The 18,404-nt window shown below is 38.8% G+C and overlaps 1 protein-coding gene and 3 non-coding genes across 5 annotated transcripts in view; 2 read left to right on the top strand and 2 right to left on the bottom strand.

Moving 5' to 3' along the window:
* The window catches only part of LOC134748898 (AP-3 complex subunit beta-2), a 35,333-nt gene extending 17,376 nt beyond the window's left edge, over window positions 1-17,957 (bottom strand). Inside the window, exons 1-13 of one of the 2 annotated variants that reach the window (XM_063683734.1) lie at window positions 17,741-17,957; window positions 15,609-15,716; window positions 14,632-14,770; window positions 14,289-14,449; window positions 13,833-13,976; window positions 13,312-13,417; window positions 11,577-11,683; window positions 10,462-10,553; window positions 9,973-10,082; window positions 2,231-2,389; window positions 1,829-1,937; window positions 1,199-1,307; window positions 165-276 (exon numbers count right to left, since the gene is read on the bottom strand). In XM_063683734.1, the coding sequence (XP_063539804.1) occupies window positions 165-276; window positions 1,199-1,307; window positions 1,829-1,937; window positions 2,231-2,389; window positions 9,973-10,082; window positions 10,462-10,553; window positions 11,577-11,683; window positions 13,312-13,417; window positions 13,833-13,976; window positions 14,289-14,449; window positions 14,632-14,770; window positions 15,609-15,716; window positions 17,741-17,847 (1,563 nt within the window). In that variant the 5' untranslated portion in view covers window positions 17,848-17,957. Of the gene's footprint in view, window positions 1-164; window positions 277-1,198; window positions 1,308-1,828; window positions 1,938-2,230; window positions 2,390-9,972; window positions 10,083-10,461; window positions 10,554-11,576; window positions 11,684-13,311; window positions 13,418-13,688; window positions 13,807-13,832; window positions 13,977-14,288; window positions 14,450-14,631; window positions 14,771-15,608; window positions 15,717-17,740 lie in introns of those variants that run through there. The other variant, XM_063683733.1, reaches the window with a different exon arrangement.
* On the bottom strand, window positions 3,144-3,225 carry Trnas-uga (transfer RNA serine (anticodon UGA)). The gene has a single exon. It is a non-coding gene; the product is annotated as a tRNA-Ser (tRNA).
* On the top strand, window positions 4,528-4,609 carry Trnas-uga (transfer RNA serine (anticodon UGA)). The gene has a single exon. It is a non-coding gene; the product is annotated as a tRNA-Ser (tRNA).
* On the top strand, window positions 8,134-8,215 carry Trnas-uga (transfer RNA serine (anticodon UGA)). Its single transcript has one exon. It is a non-coding gene; the product is annotated as a tRNA-Ser (tRNA).
* Window positions 17,958-18,404: the final 447 nt, after the last annotated feature.

Here is an 18,404-nt window from a genome sequence, read left to right as displayed (position 1 = left end):
TGTCATGGGTGGGTGGGCATTAAAAAAACAAAAATTTGACACAAGTCTAGGGATTGACAGGGCAAGCTATGCGTGCGGCGCCCTCTGCTAATTATTTCGACCGGCCAACCCCATTGTTTCTTGAATGTTTGAGGGTCGTCGTCGGTCCTCGTTGTATAACATACCTGGTCAGCGAAGTTGCTAGCCATGTGCGCCAAGATGGCGGCCGCGCGGGGGTGCTCCGCGCCGTGCTCGGCCACCAGCCACACGGCAGCCGCTCGTGCATTTGGTGCCAGTCTGTACCAATATTACTTATTATTTATGTTAACTTTACACATTAGTGTCACCAGGGATTAGCAAACTAACCAAGAGTAACGTAATTTAAACACCGGCCAAGTGCGAGTACCATTACGGAAAAAAACAGCAAAAAAATCACGTTTGTTGTATGGGAGCCCCATTTAAAAACACATTATTCTGTTTTTAGTATTTGTTGTTATAGCGGCAACAGAAATACATCATCTGTGAAAATTTCAACTAGCTAGACAGCTATCACGGTTCATGAGATACAGCCTGGTGACAGACAGACAGAAGGACAGACGGACGGACAGACGGACAGCGGAGTCTTAGTAATAGGGTCCCGTTTTTACCCTTTGGGTACGGAACCCTAAAAAAAGACTAGTTCAAAAAACAGTTAAATTCGTCGTAAACAAATCGTCATTTTCGGGAGAAAATGCCCGAGTTAATGAAAAATACAAAAATAAAGCAATATTGGGTACGATATTGAAAAGCTTGATTATATCACTATTGTATACAATACCTTTTTTACGACTCAACAAAAATAATACTTTAAATTAGTATGAATCCAAAACCGGCGGGTTGGTCAACGACACCTTCTCGTAACTCATGAGGCCCTGGTACTTGCTCCGCGCTAAATTAAATACATTTTTAGACAGCTTTTTTTTTTCTCGATTTTGGCGAGCTGTGATTGGTCAATTTCATTATAGTTGACTAAACTGTTTCGAAATGAATATTATAGTTGAGTTGGGAGCCGATACATTAAAAGTACCCAATAACTGTTTTGTATACGAAATAACTATTACAGTCGACGAGTAGAAAACATATTTTTTTTTTATTGAAATAGTACATTATATACTTTACAGTTGGTCCCACTGACATCAGGTCAGGCTCTGACGATGGCAACACCGAGCTACATACTGACCGGTCAGATCGCAGCAGTTTAGCTGCGCGGGCGACGGCTGCGCGCGCTGAAGTGGCGCCGCCTCCCACCACCCGCTTCACCACCACCACGGCTTCGCACACCACCCACTCTGTTCAATAAAGATACGAGTATAGCGCATTACAGTAAACTCCTCTAACAAATACATATAGCGGGAAATATGAAATCACTGGATAAGTAGTTAAAAATCTGCGGAAATACGACTGAAAACCAATAATAATGTAAGGTTAATATAAGACGACATACATCCAGCCGCAAAGTGCATGTTCACTTAATAATGGATTTATTGTTCATGCAATTTACTCGCTGTACATAAAACTGGCCTGACCGGACGTAACGTAACGGGCCCGCAAAGATATACTAACATTCGTTGCTGGCTCGCGCTAACGCCGGCAGCGTTTGCTACCTAAAGCCTCCGCAGCATGATGTTTCACAGTCAATTGTCACGATTTTTAATGATTTTAAGTATCTCTGCATATGTTAAAAAATGGTAGAGAGGAGATTTAACACTTTCCTTCAATAATACAGAATCATATTTCGGTCCAGACAAGATTAAAAGAAATACTTTTCAATTTTAATTCACTATACACTACGAACTCAGTTATAACTCACCATCTTTACTGCTGAGCAACTTCAGAAGGCCATTGAGACACGTTTCTGCCTCGCCTTGAATGGCCACGGCCAATCTGCCGATAGCCTGGATAGTTGCTCCAGCGAACACCTACATAAAAATGTAAGATATGAAATATGAATAATTATATATTGTAAGGAGTGTTCGCCACCAAGGATAGACAAAGACGAGGAGGGTTATAGAAAAGCTAAACTCAGGTCACAAAACATTAGATTTTGGTTTGTTTCCCTTTATGATTCTACTCGTTTAAAGTATTATTTTTGTTGACTTGTAGAAAAAGTATTGTATACAATAGTGATATAATCAAGCTTTTCAATTTCGTACCTAATAAGACCACTCAGCACTATTGTGGGAGTGCTTGAAATCAGACTTGTGAACGTTACCTTATCAGAGCAGGTGACGTATGTCTGGAACTCCCTAAGTACCACGGCAGCGCTGGTCTCCGTAGCTAGGTTGGTGAGGATCTCCAACTTGAGCAGTTTTAGGTGTGTGGGGTCCGAGTTGCGAACGAAGAAGGATTTCAGGAACGGTTCGAATAGAGTCTGAAACAAGATCATATATTAAAAATGTGCAACATAAAAATAACTTAATTTACGTATCAATTTATTATTTTCTTTGAGATTATGTTGTACAAAAATTAGCTAATTTGTTTATTTAAAAATTTAAACAAAACCAATGGGTGTGGAATTAAAAAAAAATAAAAATAAAAATTATTTATTTTCGTAAAATATACAGGTGTCTATAAGTAGGGGATAGTGCTGCCCGGTAAGCAAAATTTGCCTGTGTTGGGCAACACCGCTGTTCCTTAATTAACAGATTGTTACACGAAACATTTTTTTTTAAGTACTAGTTTAAGTAATATAACATGTATACAATTAAAATTATATATAACATTTGTTTATAGAACTAAGTGAATAACTGAGTTGTTAGACATGCAGTAATAAAAAAGGAATTAAAGGAATTAAAAAAGGAGTAAAGGAGCCAGTAATTTTGTGTGTGTGTGTGTGTGCGTGCGTGCGTGCGTGCGTGTGTGTGTGTGTGTGTGTGTGTGTGTGTGTGTGTGTGTGTGTGTGTGTGTGTGTGTGTGTGTGTGTGTGTGTGTGTGTGTGTGTGTGTGTGTGTGTGTGTGTGTGTGGAATGTGGCTGTGCCTTTTAAAAATGATGTTAAAATTCGTTGAAATTACGACTTTTATATATAAGTACTATTAGTAGGACCGCGGGTCTTAGGTTACAATACCACAACTTAAAAAAAAAAACAAGTTAAAAATTAAAACAATACAAAATGAAAAAAAAAATCGCTGAGGACAGGATTCGAACCTGCGCGGGTAGAACCCATTGGATTTCAAGTCCAACTCCTTAACCACTCGGACACCTCAGCTGTTGCTGCGACTGACGAAATTCAAGACCTCTTTCAAACAGAAAACTCCGTTAATGAAGCCCTATTGTCTTATTCTGTTGTTCATAAAACGAGTAGATATTAGCAAAAATAGATATAACTCCGTAATAGATGGATACAGTCTAAAGAAAAAAACGTGCCACGAAAATCACGCAAAATTTGATTCTCGATCAGATGGCGCCACTACCTTTGGCCTACTTTCGTATAGAGGGCGTTGACGGTTTCGTTTGTTATTTAAACATTTTAACGCATATCAGTGAAAGAACATGGGTCAAAATCATAAAAATAATTAATGCAAATAAAAAAAAAACATTTATCCATATTTAAATACATTTTACCGTATTTTTATAAATCTTCATTTTTAGTTTTAAAGTGTGTCGATAGATGGTAGTGAATTTACTGTGGTTACAAAATGTACTATGACAGTACCGCTCTATCCTATTATATCCTCTTTGATATTAGTTATTTACTTTGAAAACTTACATTATACACCTATGGCGTCATTCTGTCATCTGTCAGCATTAACATTTTGTGTTCAATAGGAAATATAAATTTGACGAATATGCTTAATTCTTTTGTAGCGTAGAGAAGCGAAAGATTGACGAAGATGGCACCTACTTATATGTCATGACCAAAGGTGGGAAAAGGTGAGCTATATTTGCTATAAAGACGTAAGGCAATGTCAAATTATAAGGTAAATAGCTAACCCAGTCCGACCTCTGGTCATGACAAAAGCTCAAACATTGGCCGGTCGAAGTATTTAGCAGATGGCGCCAACATAGCTTGCCCTGTAAATACCTAAAATTGTGTCAATTTTTTGTTTTTTTAATGCCCTGGATGCCAGCCCTTTAAGCCAAATCTCATAGAAATAGGAGCAAGCTATGATGGCGCCTTCTATGCAAACCCCATTGAAAATATTTAAACAACATATTTTTAAAATCGATATAATTCTGAATATTTACGGTTACGGTTGTATAAACAAGATCTTCCTAATGCGGTTCTGAACATTAAGTTTAAAACTGTGTTTGTTTTAATTATCAATCTATTGTTCACTACTAATTGTTTGCACCTGAATAAAACAGACAAAAAATAAAATTAAACAATATATCGTAATTTTAATTGCCAATGGACAATATTAGACAGATACTATGCGAAAATAAACCTTAACATACACACTTAAGGACTTCAAATTGAAATTTCTCTTACTATAACCATATCTATCTTTGCTATAACTAAGTTTATTTTGCCATGAAGAGGCGTTAAAATTCGTCAGTTACAGCAACGGCTGAGGTGTCCGAGTGGTTAAGGAGTTGGACTTGAAATCCAATGGGTTCTACCCGCGCAGGTTCGAATCCTGTCCTCAGCGAGTTTTTTAGCAATAATATTACCAACATTATGAGATAATAAGTAGACTTTTTACATTCAAACCACGATTTTTTGTAAGTATAAAATATGCTATTATTTTTAGGATAATAGGGATAATGTTTTATGTACTATAAAAGTAAACTTTACGGGTTCCGTTTTTGCCATTTTGGCTACGGATCCCTAAGAAGAAATTCAGTTTTACCCTTAGACTACTTAATAATAATAATTTGCCTGTGGACTGACATGGTAAGCAAATGATTATAAGTTTATTTACATTTACTGTATGTAATTTTTTCCATTCATTACGCTCCATGTTCATTCAACCCATATATGGGGCATTTTCTATGAAAAGGGACCTTATTGTCGATGGCGCTTATGCCGCACAGCGTCGCGCGGCATTGTATGTATATCGGAGCATCGTTTGTAATGGCGTAAGCGCCATCGACAATAAGGTCCCTTTTTATAGAAAATACCACATATATGTACGAAGAAAAAAGTTAAAATCTGCCGGTGTTACAAACAGCAAATAATAGGACAATAGGGCTTCATTACCGGAGATTTCTTTATGAAAGAGGCCGTTAAGGCGCTTCGCGCAGTTTTTGGCCAAAAACTGTTACTTTTTAGAGCTTATAACTTCTAAATGAGTCAACCAAAAATTATGAAAAAAATATATATGCATCTTCACTCTATGGACAACAATCGCAACATTTGACTTTTTTCCTGAAATTTGTAGTTTCACCGAAAAAAAAATAACACGACAGGCCGTTTTGCGGCTAACTTTGCTTATAACTTCTAAACGGCTTAATCGATTAAAATTATTTTCAAACTAACAAATATGTTTTAACAGGTTCTACAAATGCAACATAGCTTTTCTTAATCAAAAAATATTTTCTTAAGAAAACGAACGTTTTTCCACATTTCATGCGTATGCAGCCTGAAAATGGCGTGGCCGGCAGTCGTGTGCCAGCTTTGAGACGAGGAGGCTGTGTCGCTCGTCGCTCCGTGCCTTCCTTGCACTATGTTCGCTTATGCACAAGCAAAGTGCTATAATATCGGAGTTATTGTGGCCAAAGAATAAATAACTGCAGAGCGCTGATTTGGTTGCGACGCGCATTAGCGAGCGCAACACGGTATTTTGCGGTCTATTACAATGAATGTAATGATAATATCCGTATATAATATACTATGATATACGTATGTTTGAGAAAACTTCATTTGAAATAAATAAATAAATGTTTTCTAACCGACATATTATAATGTCATTCAAGTTTTACGTTTTGAATAATGTTCCATTCCATCTCGAAACAATAAATAATTGATTTAACATATTTAAGCTACCTATTACCTATTACGTTGTATGTATGAATAGTACCTTTTAAAAAACATTGTTTTTGTAGTTTAAAAATAATTTTAATCGATTAAGAACTAGCAAAACGGCCTATCGTATTTTTATTTACGGAAAAACTTACTATTATGTTTATTGTAGGTTTAGTTAAGTAGTAATTAGTGTTAAATAGTGTAATTGTAGTTATGTCTGTAAATTTTTCATGGGTGATCCTTGCCTGTTAATAAACGTTTTATTATTTTATTATTATTTGTATCTCCTTCTGGATTTCAGTAATTATTTCATTGGGTCAACTTGGTGTATTATGTCTTCTAAATGGGTAAACAAAAAATTATGAAAAAAATATATATGAATCTTCATTTATTGTTCAACAATTATAAAATTAAACTTATTTCCGGATATTTATAGTTTTACCGTAATAAAAATAATAAAACAGGCCATTTTGCGGCTAACTGGTTATTTTTACTAAACGGCTAAATCAATTAAAATTATTTTTAAACTAACAATAATGTTTTAATAGCTGACGGTCTTTCCACAGCGATACAACCGGCCGACGATTTGTTTTATTAACAATATCATCTAAACTACCATCTGACAAAGTATGAAATGGGATGCGATGACTGAAAAGATTTTTTTACATGTTCATGTGACCAGCTGACGGTCCACCGAGATACAACCGGCTGACCATTTTTTTTATTCACAATAGCATCTAAACTATCATCTGACACAGTATCAAGCGGGAGGCGATAACAATTTTTTTTGCGTGTTGCGGTGGCTGCCATTCCTCAACCCATCAACGGAGCGGCGGCTGACGTCCACAGGGGTTCATCATACATAGCCGTTAACCACTAAAAAAAAATGACTACAAAGCGCTGATTTGGTTGTGGCGCGCTTGTAATAAAAACCGGCCAAGTGCGAGTCGGAGTCGCGTTCCAAGGGTTCCGTACATTACTCAAATTAAACAATTTATTTTTTATGTGAAGCGTGCGTGAAATGTCTTTAATAAACCCGTAGGGGTTGGATCAAAAACTAAATAATTATGTCCGACTCACGCTTGTCTGCTCATTTCTAATAAGTTTTCCTGTGATCTATAGGTAAAGATCTATTTTGTGTATTTTTTTCAAAATTTTATACTTAGTAGTTACGGAGATAAAGGGGGGAATGCTCATTTTTTGCCTATTTTCGTGAATAACTTCTAAACAATTTAAAAGTGCTTGTTGCTAGGCCTATTTGAGTAAAGAATATATTGAATTGAATTGAATTGAATTGACTGTTTATCCTAAAATTATAAAAAATATACATTTGAGATTCTCACAATGAGCTCTTTCATTTGATATGTAACACGATATAGTTTGAAAAACTTTTTTTTTTAATTTTCTCTTTTACCCCCCAAAACTGGCCCCCGTGTTTAAAATTAATTTGTTTACTTTACATGTCCGTCTTTGGGTCACAAACTTACATATATACACCAAATTTCAACTTAATTGGTTCAGTCGTTTCCGAGAAAATAGGCTGTGACAGACGGACAGACAGACAGACAGACGCACGAGTGATCCTATAAGGGTTCCGTTTTTTTCTTTTGAGGTACGGAACCCTAATAATGATGATATTCCCACGTAATGATTGAGAAAACTTCGAACTTCGAAAAATAACACATTTGTATTAGTATATGAAGCTAGTAGGTACTTTAATTTTATAAGTTAACTATTAATGGCATTATTTATATTTATTTATTACGGATAAAAAAAACTGTATAAAATAAACGCACTGTACGCCTCAATTTAGTACATACCAAGCTTTAGCTATAAATCTTAATCCGTCGATTTGACTTAGGTATTTATTTGTAAGAAACAGATAAAACACAAATTAACTAATTGAGGCTTGTAAAGTATAATGCATAAGGGAATATATTTTTATTATAATTTACGACCACTACACGCATAATCTACTCATAGTCAAACAACAAAATATCTGCAAAAGATACACAAATACGAGGTATGGCGCCAAATGCCGCGCGCCTCTGGGCTGTAGGTTATTCTTTGAACCTCGTTCCGCCGCAGTCGCCGCACCGAGACGAAATTCACGTACGATCGCAGTGAGCGGGGTGCGGGTACAGAGACGCTGAGACGCTCAAGGCCAAATCAGCGAGAATCGTCTTAATTTCGTCAGTTGATGCATTAGCTGAGGTGTCCGAGTGGTTAAGGAGTTGGACTTGAAATCCAATGGGTTCTACCCGCGCAGGTTCGAATCCTGTCCTCAGCGACTTTTTTGTTCTCTTTACATTTTTTGCCCATCAAGTTTGTATCAACCATTTAGCTGCCAAACTACGCATGTATTTATACACTGCTGACAGTTATTACAAATATGTATCGTTCGTATTTATCATGCTATTTCAGTCAACGTCACTACTTTTTTGTATCGAGACTGACTGAAATAGCAAGACACGTTCGTACGTTTCCGTGAAAATACGATGGAAAATAATTACATCTGTACTTACGCAGGTTATTTGTAACATTAGATGTTTCTCTCGTTCACTTGAGCGTCGCGACAGTATCTCGCAAACACATATTTTTCTATTATAAAGAGGGACGGGTAGATATAGTTTGTCAAAGGACTGTCTCATTTCAAACATGAACATAATTACGGGGGTGTAGTGGTTTGCGCCATTTGAGATGTAGTAGATGAAAATGAGTGCAACATCAGCCAATGTTACAGTGCATTACAATTATGGTGCTCCCATGGCTGTTATAAATGTTATATAACAGTGTGTGACCAGGGACCGGACAACCCTTTCCGCGATAAAACCCTTTCAATGGGCAACACTTAAACACGGCTAACACATTGAAAGACTTTCCCTTTTGAACTGCAAGCCCATTCAAACCCTTACCTTTGACTAACCCTTACCGAAAAGCTAACCAAAAATAAGGCTAGCCCTTAATAAGGGTTACCCTTATCTTTAAGCGCTTTTTATAAAGGTTTCCCTTTGCGTGAAAGAGACAGGATTAGTATATATCTACGGTAGTGTATGAAAAGGAAAGAAAATACGTGCCTAGTCAAAGAACGCCGCCGTCGCCGCCGATGATCGCTCGGATTCGAAGTAATGTGTGCTTTATGAACAAGGTAGACGACTTAAATTAGCACGCTTATATGCTAAAAGGGAAGCCCTTTATAAGGCTAACCCTTATAAGCAATATGCAAGGTGTTGGTGAGCGGATGATAAGGGTTTTGTAAGGGTATTTGGGCTACCGATTACTCAAATATGGTAGCTTTATATAAGGGTTTTTAAAACCAAAACAAAGGGTTTCGTCTGGCAAAGGGTATGGTGAGTTAAGCCTTATGCAATACCCTTATAAAACCCCGATAAGGGATAGCGGGCCGGTCCCTGTGTGTGACAGGAACAACATGATAGTATTGATAGTGTTTTATTATGCTGTCCCTGTCACAAAATGTTATATAACATTTTATAATAGCCAATGTGGGAGCACCATTATGCTTGAAATAGTTAAGCTTATTTACTGGCTTACCACATCCACATTCACATTGGCATTGCCACTCACTAAGTAATATTATCCGCAGTAGAACTAGGGTCACCGACATATCTCGCAGAATTGCAAACCTTAAGTGGCAGTGGGCGGGGCACATTGCTCGCGGAACTGATGGCCGGTGGGGCCGGAAGGTTCTGGAGTGGCGTCCGCGTACCGGAAGACGAACTGCCGGTAGGCCTCCAACGAGATGGAGCGACGACCTGGTGAAGGTCGCGGGAATTCGGTGGTTGCGAGCGGCACAGGATCGGTCGGAGTGGCGAGCCTTGGGGGAGGCCTATGTCCAGCAGTATACGTCTTTCGGCTGACATGATGATGATGATGATGATCAAGTAATATTACATTACATACATTCGTATTTGTTCCATATAACAATACATTAAATTGACACGATGACGGTAAAAATGTCTCCCGCCCCCCTTTTTTTTTTCTTGCGTTTTTTCCTCTTGAGGTACGGAACCCTAAAAGTAGGCTCACCCGTTTGTTAACCGTGAGCGCCGCTATGGAGTTGAGCACGACGCTCTGCACTTCGACTGGAGCGCGCAGGAGGCGTATCATTGCTTTAGCCACCGGCGCTAACTCTTGCGCTGTACAAAAAAACACAATTTTATTGAGTAAATTTAAAAATTTAAAAACTCGAAATACCTTAAAAAATTAAAATCAGCCCTTCGGCGATGTCAACGGGAAAGACACGACGAATCTAAATCTCTATACAACACGAGGTTACATAAATATCTAAGTACAATGGATTTCGGATATAACGAGCGTGTGGACGAGCGCGGAACGAGTTGTTCTAGTTGTTTTTGGTGATTTTGTTTAGTTTGTAATTTTTTCATTTAGTTCTAATAAACCCTTGGTAAGCCGGAATTCGAACCCGCGGCCTTCGGTATGGAGCGCAAGCCTTACCACATTAGGCTATTAACTAACTAATTGGTCGCTTAATAAGTAATACTAATAAATAATTACCTGGTCCGGCGTGGTAGAACAGCTGAGCCACCGCCATAACGACGCCAGAGTTTCTGCTCTGCAGCAACGGCTTAGCGGCGCGCAGCAGCAATCTGAGTAGCAACATCATAAATGATTTATTTATTTGTAAGAATTTATACACAAAACAAGTTCTCACAATATAAAAATGTTCAATACATTCTGCTTGACAAAGCATGCAAAGAAGGTTCAAAAAACAAAAGTCTCGCAAGGCCGTCCTTTGGCCTCGAACGGAAGCTCCGGGTTCTATTCAGAGCTCGGTCTTCGGCCTCGCTTTTTTAAAACACTAAATATATGGGAATAATAAAAACATACAAGAAGTTTCTAAAAAAAACTTTTGTTTAATTTTCAAATAGGAAAAAAATAACGGTAAGTACCATTCGATTCCTTACATTTTATTTAAAAAAAAATTGTATAGCAACAATATACATAAACGCAACATTTCACCGATAAAATCGCAATTTTCTTGTTTTCCACACGAAACGGCTTCTAAGCAAAGTGACACAGGACACAGTGACGTCACGATGTGTTGCCATTTTGTTAGAGCGTTTCGTCAGTAAAGTGCGGTGCTAGACTTTGACCATCATTTGTGACCTTTGTATTGCTTTAAGACAATGGGTCCCATACAGACATTTGATCCTCAAAACAAACCTTATCGACTTATACCATTAAAAAAAAATTACCAACTATCCAATTCATTATATACAAGTAGTTATAGACGCGCCACCGAGCGACCGGGGGTGAGAGAAAAAATATTTACATAAAATTTGGGCAGCATAGGATTTTTTCTCTACTCTTCACTTATAAATTTCGGAATTTCGCCATCGCTACCTATGATGCCACCCGGTCGGTGATAAGGACAAAGCATGGCACTATTTTCTCTTTATAACATTTAAAACTTTCGCGGTTTAAACACATATTAAATCACATTTAGAAACGGGTCGAAACGTCGGTAAATAAAGGTAACAAAATAAATTCGCGATAGACCCGTTTCTAAATGTGATTTAATATTTTCTCTTTCCTCTTATAGGAATCGCAATAAGACTATCTTTCTCTATCAAAGAGTGTCAGGCCCTCGGTCCAATGAGTGCAGGTACCTGTGGTCGGGGTCTAAAGGCGCCGCCCTTTGCGGCCGCTTCTTGGGCGCTCCGTCAGTTTCACTGTCCGACTCATAGAACGGCTCGTCGCTGTCCGTAGAGTATTGCTAAAATAAAGAGTTTCGATTAAAGTGAAAATGAAATGAAAAATGAAAAAGGTTTAATTAGGCAAAAAACATCACAGAAAACTTGACAGTGGTCCCTTAAACTAGGCCGAGCCTGTATCTTGGGAACCGCAGAGAGTTCGTAAGTATTTAAATTTATGTTACACTTATATATGTCACCTAGTACTTAAAGAAATAGTTATTGTAATACTAAATGCTAACATGTTTAAAATTATTGAAAATTACTAAAAAGGCATGCAGTAAGTATCTGGGGGCACGGCCGTGCCCCCGCCAAGACGAGACAAAGGGCAAAAGGCAGTGCATATCTTTTCTCGGCACGTTTCGCCGTATTTTCGAACCCTCGTAGTTTCGGCTTGGACAATGCTAGAGAGCTGAAATTTTTTGTATACCATGTTAACTATATTTACAGAGTAAAGATTGTGATATTGTAGGGTTTATTGTAGTATGATTGAATGAGTGTGTGGATCCTACTTACTTAAGGAGAATAGGGTCTCTGTCTTACAGTATGACAATGTCAACAACCAGGACCACTTTCAACTTAGGAAGTGAAAGCATTACTTCCATTATTGAATCACATTTAAGGATTTGCCACACTGGATGCGTTCTGCGGGCAGCGATCAGGTCAAACCCGCATTATGTATGAACAACATCGACAGCAACCTTTGAAGTTGAAGTTTGACCTGACCGCTGCCCGCAGAACGCATCCAGTAAGGCAAATCCTTTATAATCGGGTCTATCGCGAATTTATTTTGTTACCTTTATGTGATTGAATATGTGTTCAAAGCGCGAAGTCGGACTCGCCCATCGAGGGTTCCGTACTTTTTTAGTATTTATTGTTATAGCGGTAACAGAAATACATCATCTGGGAAAATTTCAAGTGTCCAGCTATCACGGTTCATGAGATACAGCCTGGTGACAGACAGACGGACAATGAAGTCTTAGTAATAGGGTCCTTTTACCCTTTGCGTACGGAATTCTAATAAAGTACATGTAGTTTACGACAAAATAGTCCCGCCTCAGCATAATGCTCCCTAAAGTCAGCGGTGGTCTTCAAGAGACCATTTGTGGACCACGATCGCAAACGTACGACATGGCCTTTTTAGGGTTCAATACCCAAAGGATAAAAACGGGACCCTATTACAAAGACTCCGCTGTCCGTCTGTCTGTCACCAGGCTGTATCTCATGAACCGTGATAGCTAGACAGTTGAAATTTTCACAGATGATGTATTTCTGTTGCCGCTATAACAACAAATACTAAAAAACCGGACAAGTGCGATTCGGACTCGCGCACCCAGGGTTCCGTACTTTTTAGTATTTGTTGTTATAGCGGCAACAGAAATACATCATCTGTGAAAATTTCAACTCTCTAGCTATCACGGTTAATGTGATACAGCCTGGTGACAGACGGACAGCGGAGTCTTAGTAATAGGGTCCCGTTTTTACGATTTGGGTACGGAACCCTAAAAAGTATCGGTGGGCAAATCCGACTCGCACTTGGCCGGTTTTTTTTTCTTTTATTTGTATGGACTTGAGGGCGGTGTAGCCCGTAGCCAACGTCAAACACGGCCTTATCATTAATCTGAACGCGAAAAAATATATATAAGTTTACCTCATCGTTGGGATCCGGGAAGAAAGTCTTCGCGTACACCGTCAGAACGTTGAGCAGCGTCAGCTGACCCCACTCGTCCACGTCCGCCAGCAGGGAACAGATTTTTCTGAAAAGAAAAAATATATACCGTCCAAATGGTTACCTAATGATTCTCCGACACATTTTAACAGATTATCGATTATAAACTCTATTTACAGGGCATTAAAGTTCACTTACCTATAACTTTCATAAAAAAAAAACTGCGGTGAATCAAGCTCATTCGTTCGGGACAGACTTCGGTGAACGCCATTGCTTCCGAACCGACCGCTAGAGGAGCCTTGTCTGACAGCAACTAGTCTATTATGAACTCTATTTACAAGGCATTAAAGTTCACTTACCTATAACTGCGGTGTATGAGGCTCATCCGTTCGGGACACACCTCGGTGAACGCCATAGCTGCCGAGCCGACCACTAGGGGCGCCTTGTCTGACAGCAACTAGTCTATTATGGACTCTATTTACAAGGCATTAAAGTTCACTTACCTATAACTCCGGTGAATCAAGCTCATCCGTTCGGGACACACCTCGGTAAACGCCATAGCTGCAGAGCCGACCACTAGGGGCGCCTTGTCTGAGAGCAATTTGTCTATTATGGACACTAGCTCTTCTTTCTGCTCGGGGTCGAGGCTGTCAGTAAAGAAAAATAATTGTAAGTAACTAAATATAATTTTTTGTGTACCATATCATGAAATAGATAATATAGAAACACACAACTAACAACTAGAAAACAACAGACGGCTGACAGTTGTTTTATTTATCGTAAAGGAGATCATAGACATTCCGCACATTCTGGTGCTTCATTTCAGATCCAGTCGGTGCTTAAAACAAATTTCTTAGTCTTTGCACAGGACTTTGCAGACCTCAACGAAGGTGCGGAGTGTTAGGGTCGGCAACGCGCATGTAACTCCTCTGGAGTTGTAGGGTACCGTCAAATATTACCTGTATAGTTTAGGTATAGCATGTGCAGCGGTCTTCCTCACGTAGGGACTCATGTCGGAGGAGGAGTCCCGGATGGCCAGCATGACGATGGGCACTATCATGGGCACGCGGATCGAAGACAGGACCCGTAGGGCCCCGGCGCGGATCAGCTGGTTTGGGTCCTAGAATGGCAAGTTTTGAAATATTTTTTGATTTTTGATACAAGCTTTTGTTCCCATAGTAAAAGTTGCTCAGTACAATCCCAAAATCTCCCTGGCAATGCACTTATTTTTTAGCCACCCTGTATATCTGGCCAGCTCTCTAGCTGGCCAGATGATGCTAGGGTAAGATGATGTGAATATACCTTGAGGGCCCGTTGGAAGGTGCTGATTGAGAGTAGCGCCAGATCCTGCTGCTCTTCAGCATACCGGACCAGGTACACATACACCAGCTTCTTCACTTCTATATTTTTTGACACCACATTCTTTACAACTGCTGGGAAGCTACAAGGAAGAGAATAAACATGGTATCAACACAGAACATAAAACAAAAAACCGGACCAAGTGCGAGTCGGACTGGGTCACCAACGCAACGTCCAAATTGAACTTATTTTTTATTTATTTTTGAAAAATGTATAGTTTTCAGATTTTTTCTTTTACTTGTAGTATAAGATGACATTACTTGCCAAATTTCATAGTTGTAGGTCAACGGAAAATACCCTGTAAAAATTGTATTCCCTTCAGAGTCGAAATACCTATGTTACCATAGAAGTTCGATTTTTTCATAGCTTCAAGGGACTGTATATCTGAGTATATATGGTTTTATTTTTAACTCGATACCTCCACGCGTTTCCGAAATAAAGCGTCTTGACAGACGGATGGACGGACGGACAACAAAGTAATCTTATAAGGGTTCCTTTTTTTTCCTTTTGAGGTACAGAACCCTCAAACCATACTTTTTAGATGCTGTGGCATTTCAGAAAAGTGTCAGGGATGAGATTATGATGCTACTAGCTTTTGCCCGCGACTTCGTCTGCGTGGAGTTAGTAATTTGGGTAGCTTATTTTTTATTCAATCTGCTTTTTATCACGATTCCCCATACAAACTTCCATGCCACCTATCCCGATCCTGCGCAACTTCCTGCCAGTTACTAATGCGAAGCTGAAGCAGATCCACCGTCAAAATGTCTTACAGTCGTTCCTGACTACCAGTCAGTCGTCCTAAGAACGCACTCTTGACAGCCCGATCCTCTTCCATTCTGAGTAGGTGACCGAACCTGCAAAATATGTGGGCTTTCCTTTCGCTGATGAGTGGGCAGAGCCCGGTTTTTAATTTTACTTACAGGTCTGAAGCATCCCTGCCTTTAGCAATCAATCCAATGATCCTCTTCATGGCTTCCAGCTTTAAGGAATCCTTGGAGCCATCAAGCATCATTTTAAGATCTTCATTCCTGAAAAATACATTCTAAATTTTATACTATATTCATAATTTTGTTGTTGGTTTTTACTTATATCTGGACTTGGAACACTTGATAAAATGATTTTTCTTAAATAAGTGTACCTAGTCGGCTCATAAGTTCTGTCATATACATAGTATCAAATAAAATCAAAAGTTTAAGTTTATTCCGTATAATTTGTACAGCGTTTGAAAGCTTATAAACTAGAGAATCTAAATGTATAACATTTATTCAAAATGACCGCCATAATTATCTACACAGGCTTGAAGTCTTCGTGGCCAGTCGTCAATGGATTCACGCACCACTTTCATGTCGATATTGGCCACTACCGTAGCAAGAGATTTTTTCAGCGAGTCTAGATTTGCATGAGGTTTTGAGCACACCTTTTCCTCTAAATACTGCCATATTTTATAGTCTAAAGGATTAAGATCTGGGCTAGAGGAGGGCCAATCTTTATGCCGTATAAAGTCGATTTTATTGGAGGCGAGCCAGGCTTGTGTAGACTTTGCCTTATGGGCTGGAGCAGAGTCCTGCTGGAAAACCCAATGCTGGTTTAGAAACATCGTATGGGATAGTGGTTTCACAATATTAGTCAACACCGTGTCTTGGTACACTTTGGCACTAGTTTTTACTCCTTTCTCACAAAAATGCATACTAGTGACGCCCGCATAAGAAACTCCCAGCCAAACCATCACAGATGAAGGGTGATGACCTCTTTGAATACGGGGAATACTATTAGACGCTTCTTTACTATTGCGAGCGTACACTCTATCATTTTGTTTATTACAGTTTTCTTCTATGTCAAAAATTTTCTCGTCCGAAAACAGTATACAACGGTGCTTATTTTTAGCGTACTTCTTCAATAAAGCTTTAGATCTTTTAAGCCTTAAAGCTTTAAGCCGACCATTGAGAAGATGGCCAGTTTTTCGTTTATAAGCACGAAGTCTCAGGTCTTGATTAAGCACTCTTTTCACCGTGTTTTTGCTCAAACCCATCTGGAGGGCCATAACTTTTTGTTTCCTAGCGGGATTTCTGGCAATGCGTGCCCTAATTGCTTGTACAACCGCTGGAGTCCTAGCTGTACGCGGACGACCGCTTCTTTTCTTATCATTTAAACTAGAGACATCACTGTATCTTTCTATGGTACGATACACAAATCTTAGAGAGAATTTTAAATTTTCAAGTAGCTTAAAAATTTTAGTCGGCGAGTGACCACAACGATATAGTGCAATTATTGCGGTACGGCTATCTTTAAGCGTCCACTCCATGTTGAAGAAAACAGAAAATTGCAAAATTATACTACTCAAATATTTAATAAAGATTCGAAATTCAAATGCAGAACGGTTTTTGTTTTAGGAGTTCCAAATTTAAATTTTAAAGGCCAGTGACAGAACTTATGAGCCGACTAGGTACAGTACAACCTGCTTAAGAGAAAAGGAATGCTGGTTATTATAAAATTATAAAATATTTACTACTAGCTTTTGCCCGCGACTTCGTCTGCGTGGAGTTAGTAATTTGGGTAGCTTATTTTTTATCCAATCTGCTTTTTATCGATTTCCCATACAAACTTCCACCCCCCCTTTTCTCCCCCTTAAAGGATGATTTCTGGGATAAAAACTACCCTATGTCCTTCCCCGGGACTCCAACTATCTCTATACCAAATTTCAACTAATTCGGTTCAGCGGTTTAAGCGTGAAGCGGTAACAGACAGACAGGCAGACAGACACACTTTCGCATTTATAATATTGGTATGGATAGTATGGTCCTTTTAGGGATTAAGAGGACAATCTGGCCCTTGAAAAGGAAGCAGGAAACCCGAAGGCCTCGCCGTGGCACTATGACAGTGAATTTTTAAGTGACTACTTTTGAAAGGGAAGATATTGAAATAATCCACAATTTTATTAAATATACTAAAAAAGAAATGTTGAAACGACTGTTAAACTACAGCAGGATATTCTGTAATTCATGGAATGCATTGATACATCATCTTGTTAAAGAAATGTTAAAATTCCACTTACTTTTTATAATCCGCTTGGAAGAACGCCCCAGAAGCCGGATCAGTGGCAGGATACTCCACTTCGCCTTGGACAACTTTGTCATTATTATAAGACGAATTACTCGTCATTTTGAACTTTCTAGCCACTTGGAATGAAATATAATTAACACAAACAAAATATGAGAAACGAGAAACTGCTGCACTCTCTTTTCGATGTTTGACGTTCGAAAAATGCTCCAATTTACGCTAAATAACAGTTTATGTTTTGCTGCTTTTATGCAGACTTAAGCCTTAATATATTAAAGAAAAGGTTTATTTTAGTGTTGTATTTTGTTCAACAGTTATAAAAACCGAAGGAATTAACACCAACCTATTTATGTCATTGTGACGTTGGACACGAAATGTCAAAATTGCGTTTAGTCTTTGCTTTGTTTATTAAATAGGGAATATTACGCGAAACTCTGCGTAGGGGACGCCACTACCATGACCTGAGACCGCGAAATAAGAAAATCGACATTTTGTTATCTAACATCTCCGTCAATCTTGCATATTCGAGCAATAAATCCCGATTCGCGTTTCCCGGTAGATCCTCTGGTGGTCCTCTGTAAACAGTAAACAAACCGCCTTGATCTTGGGGGATATATATAACCAACGGAGACGCCTTGTCTGGAATTTGCTGTACAAAA

Source organism: Cydia strobilella, chromosome 17 (genome assembly GCF_947568885.1).
Source record: "Cydia strobilella chromosome 17, ilCydStro3.1, whole genome shotgun sequence".
NCBI lineage: Eukaryota > Metazoa > Arthropoda > Insecta > Lepidoptera > Tortricidae > Cydia > Cydia strobilella.
This window is presented reverse-complemented; position numbering and strand designations above follow the sequence as displayed.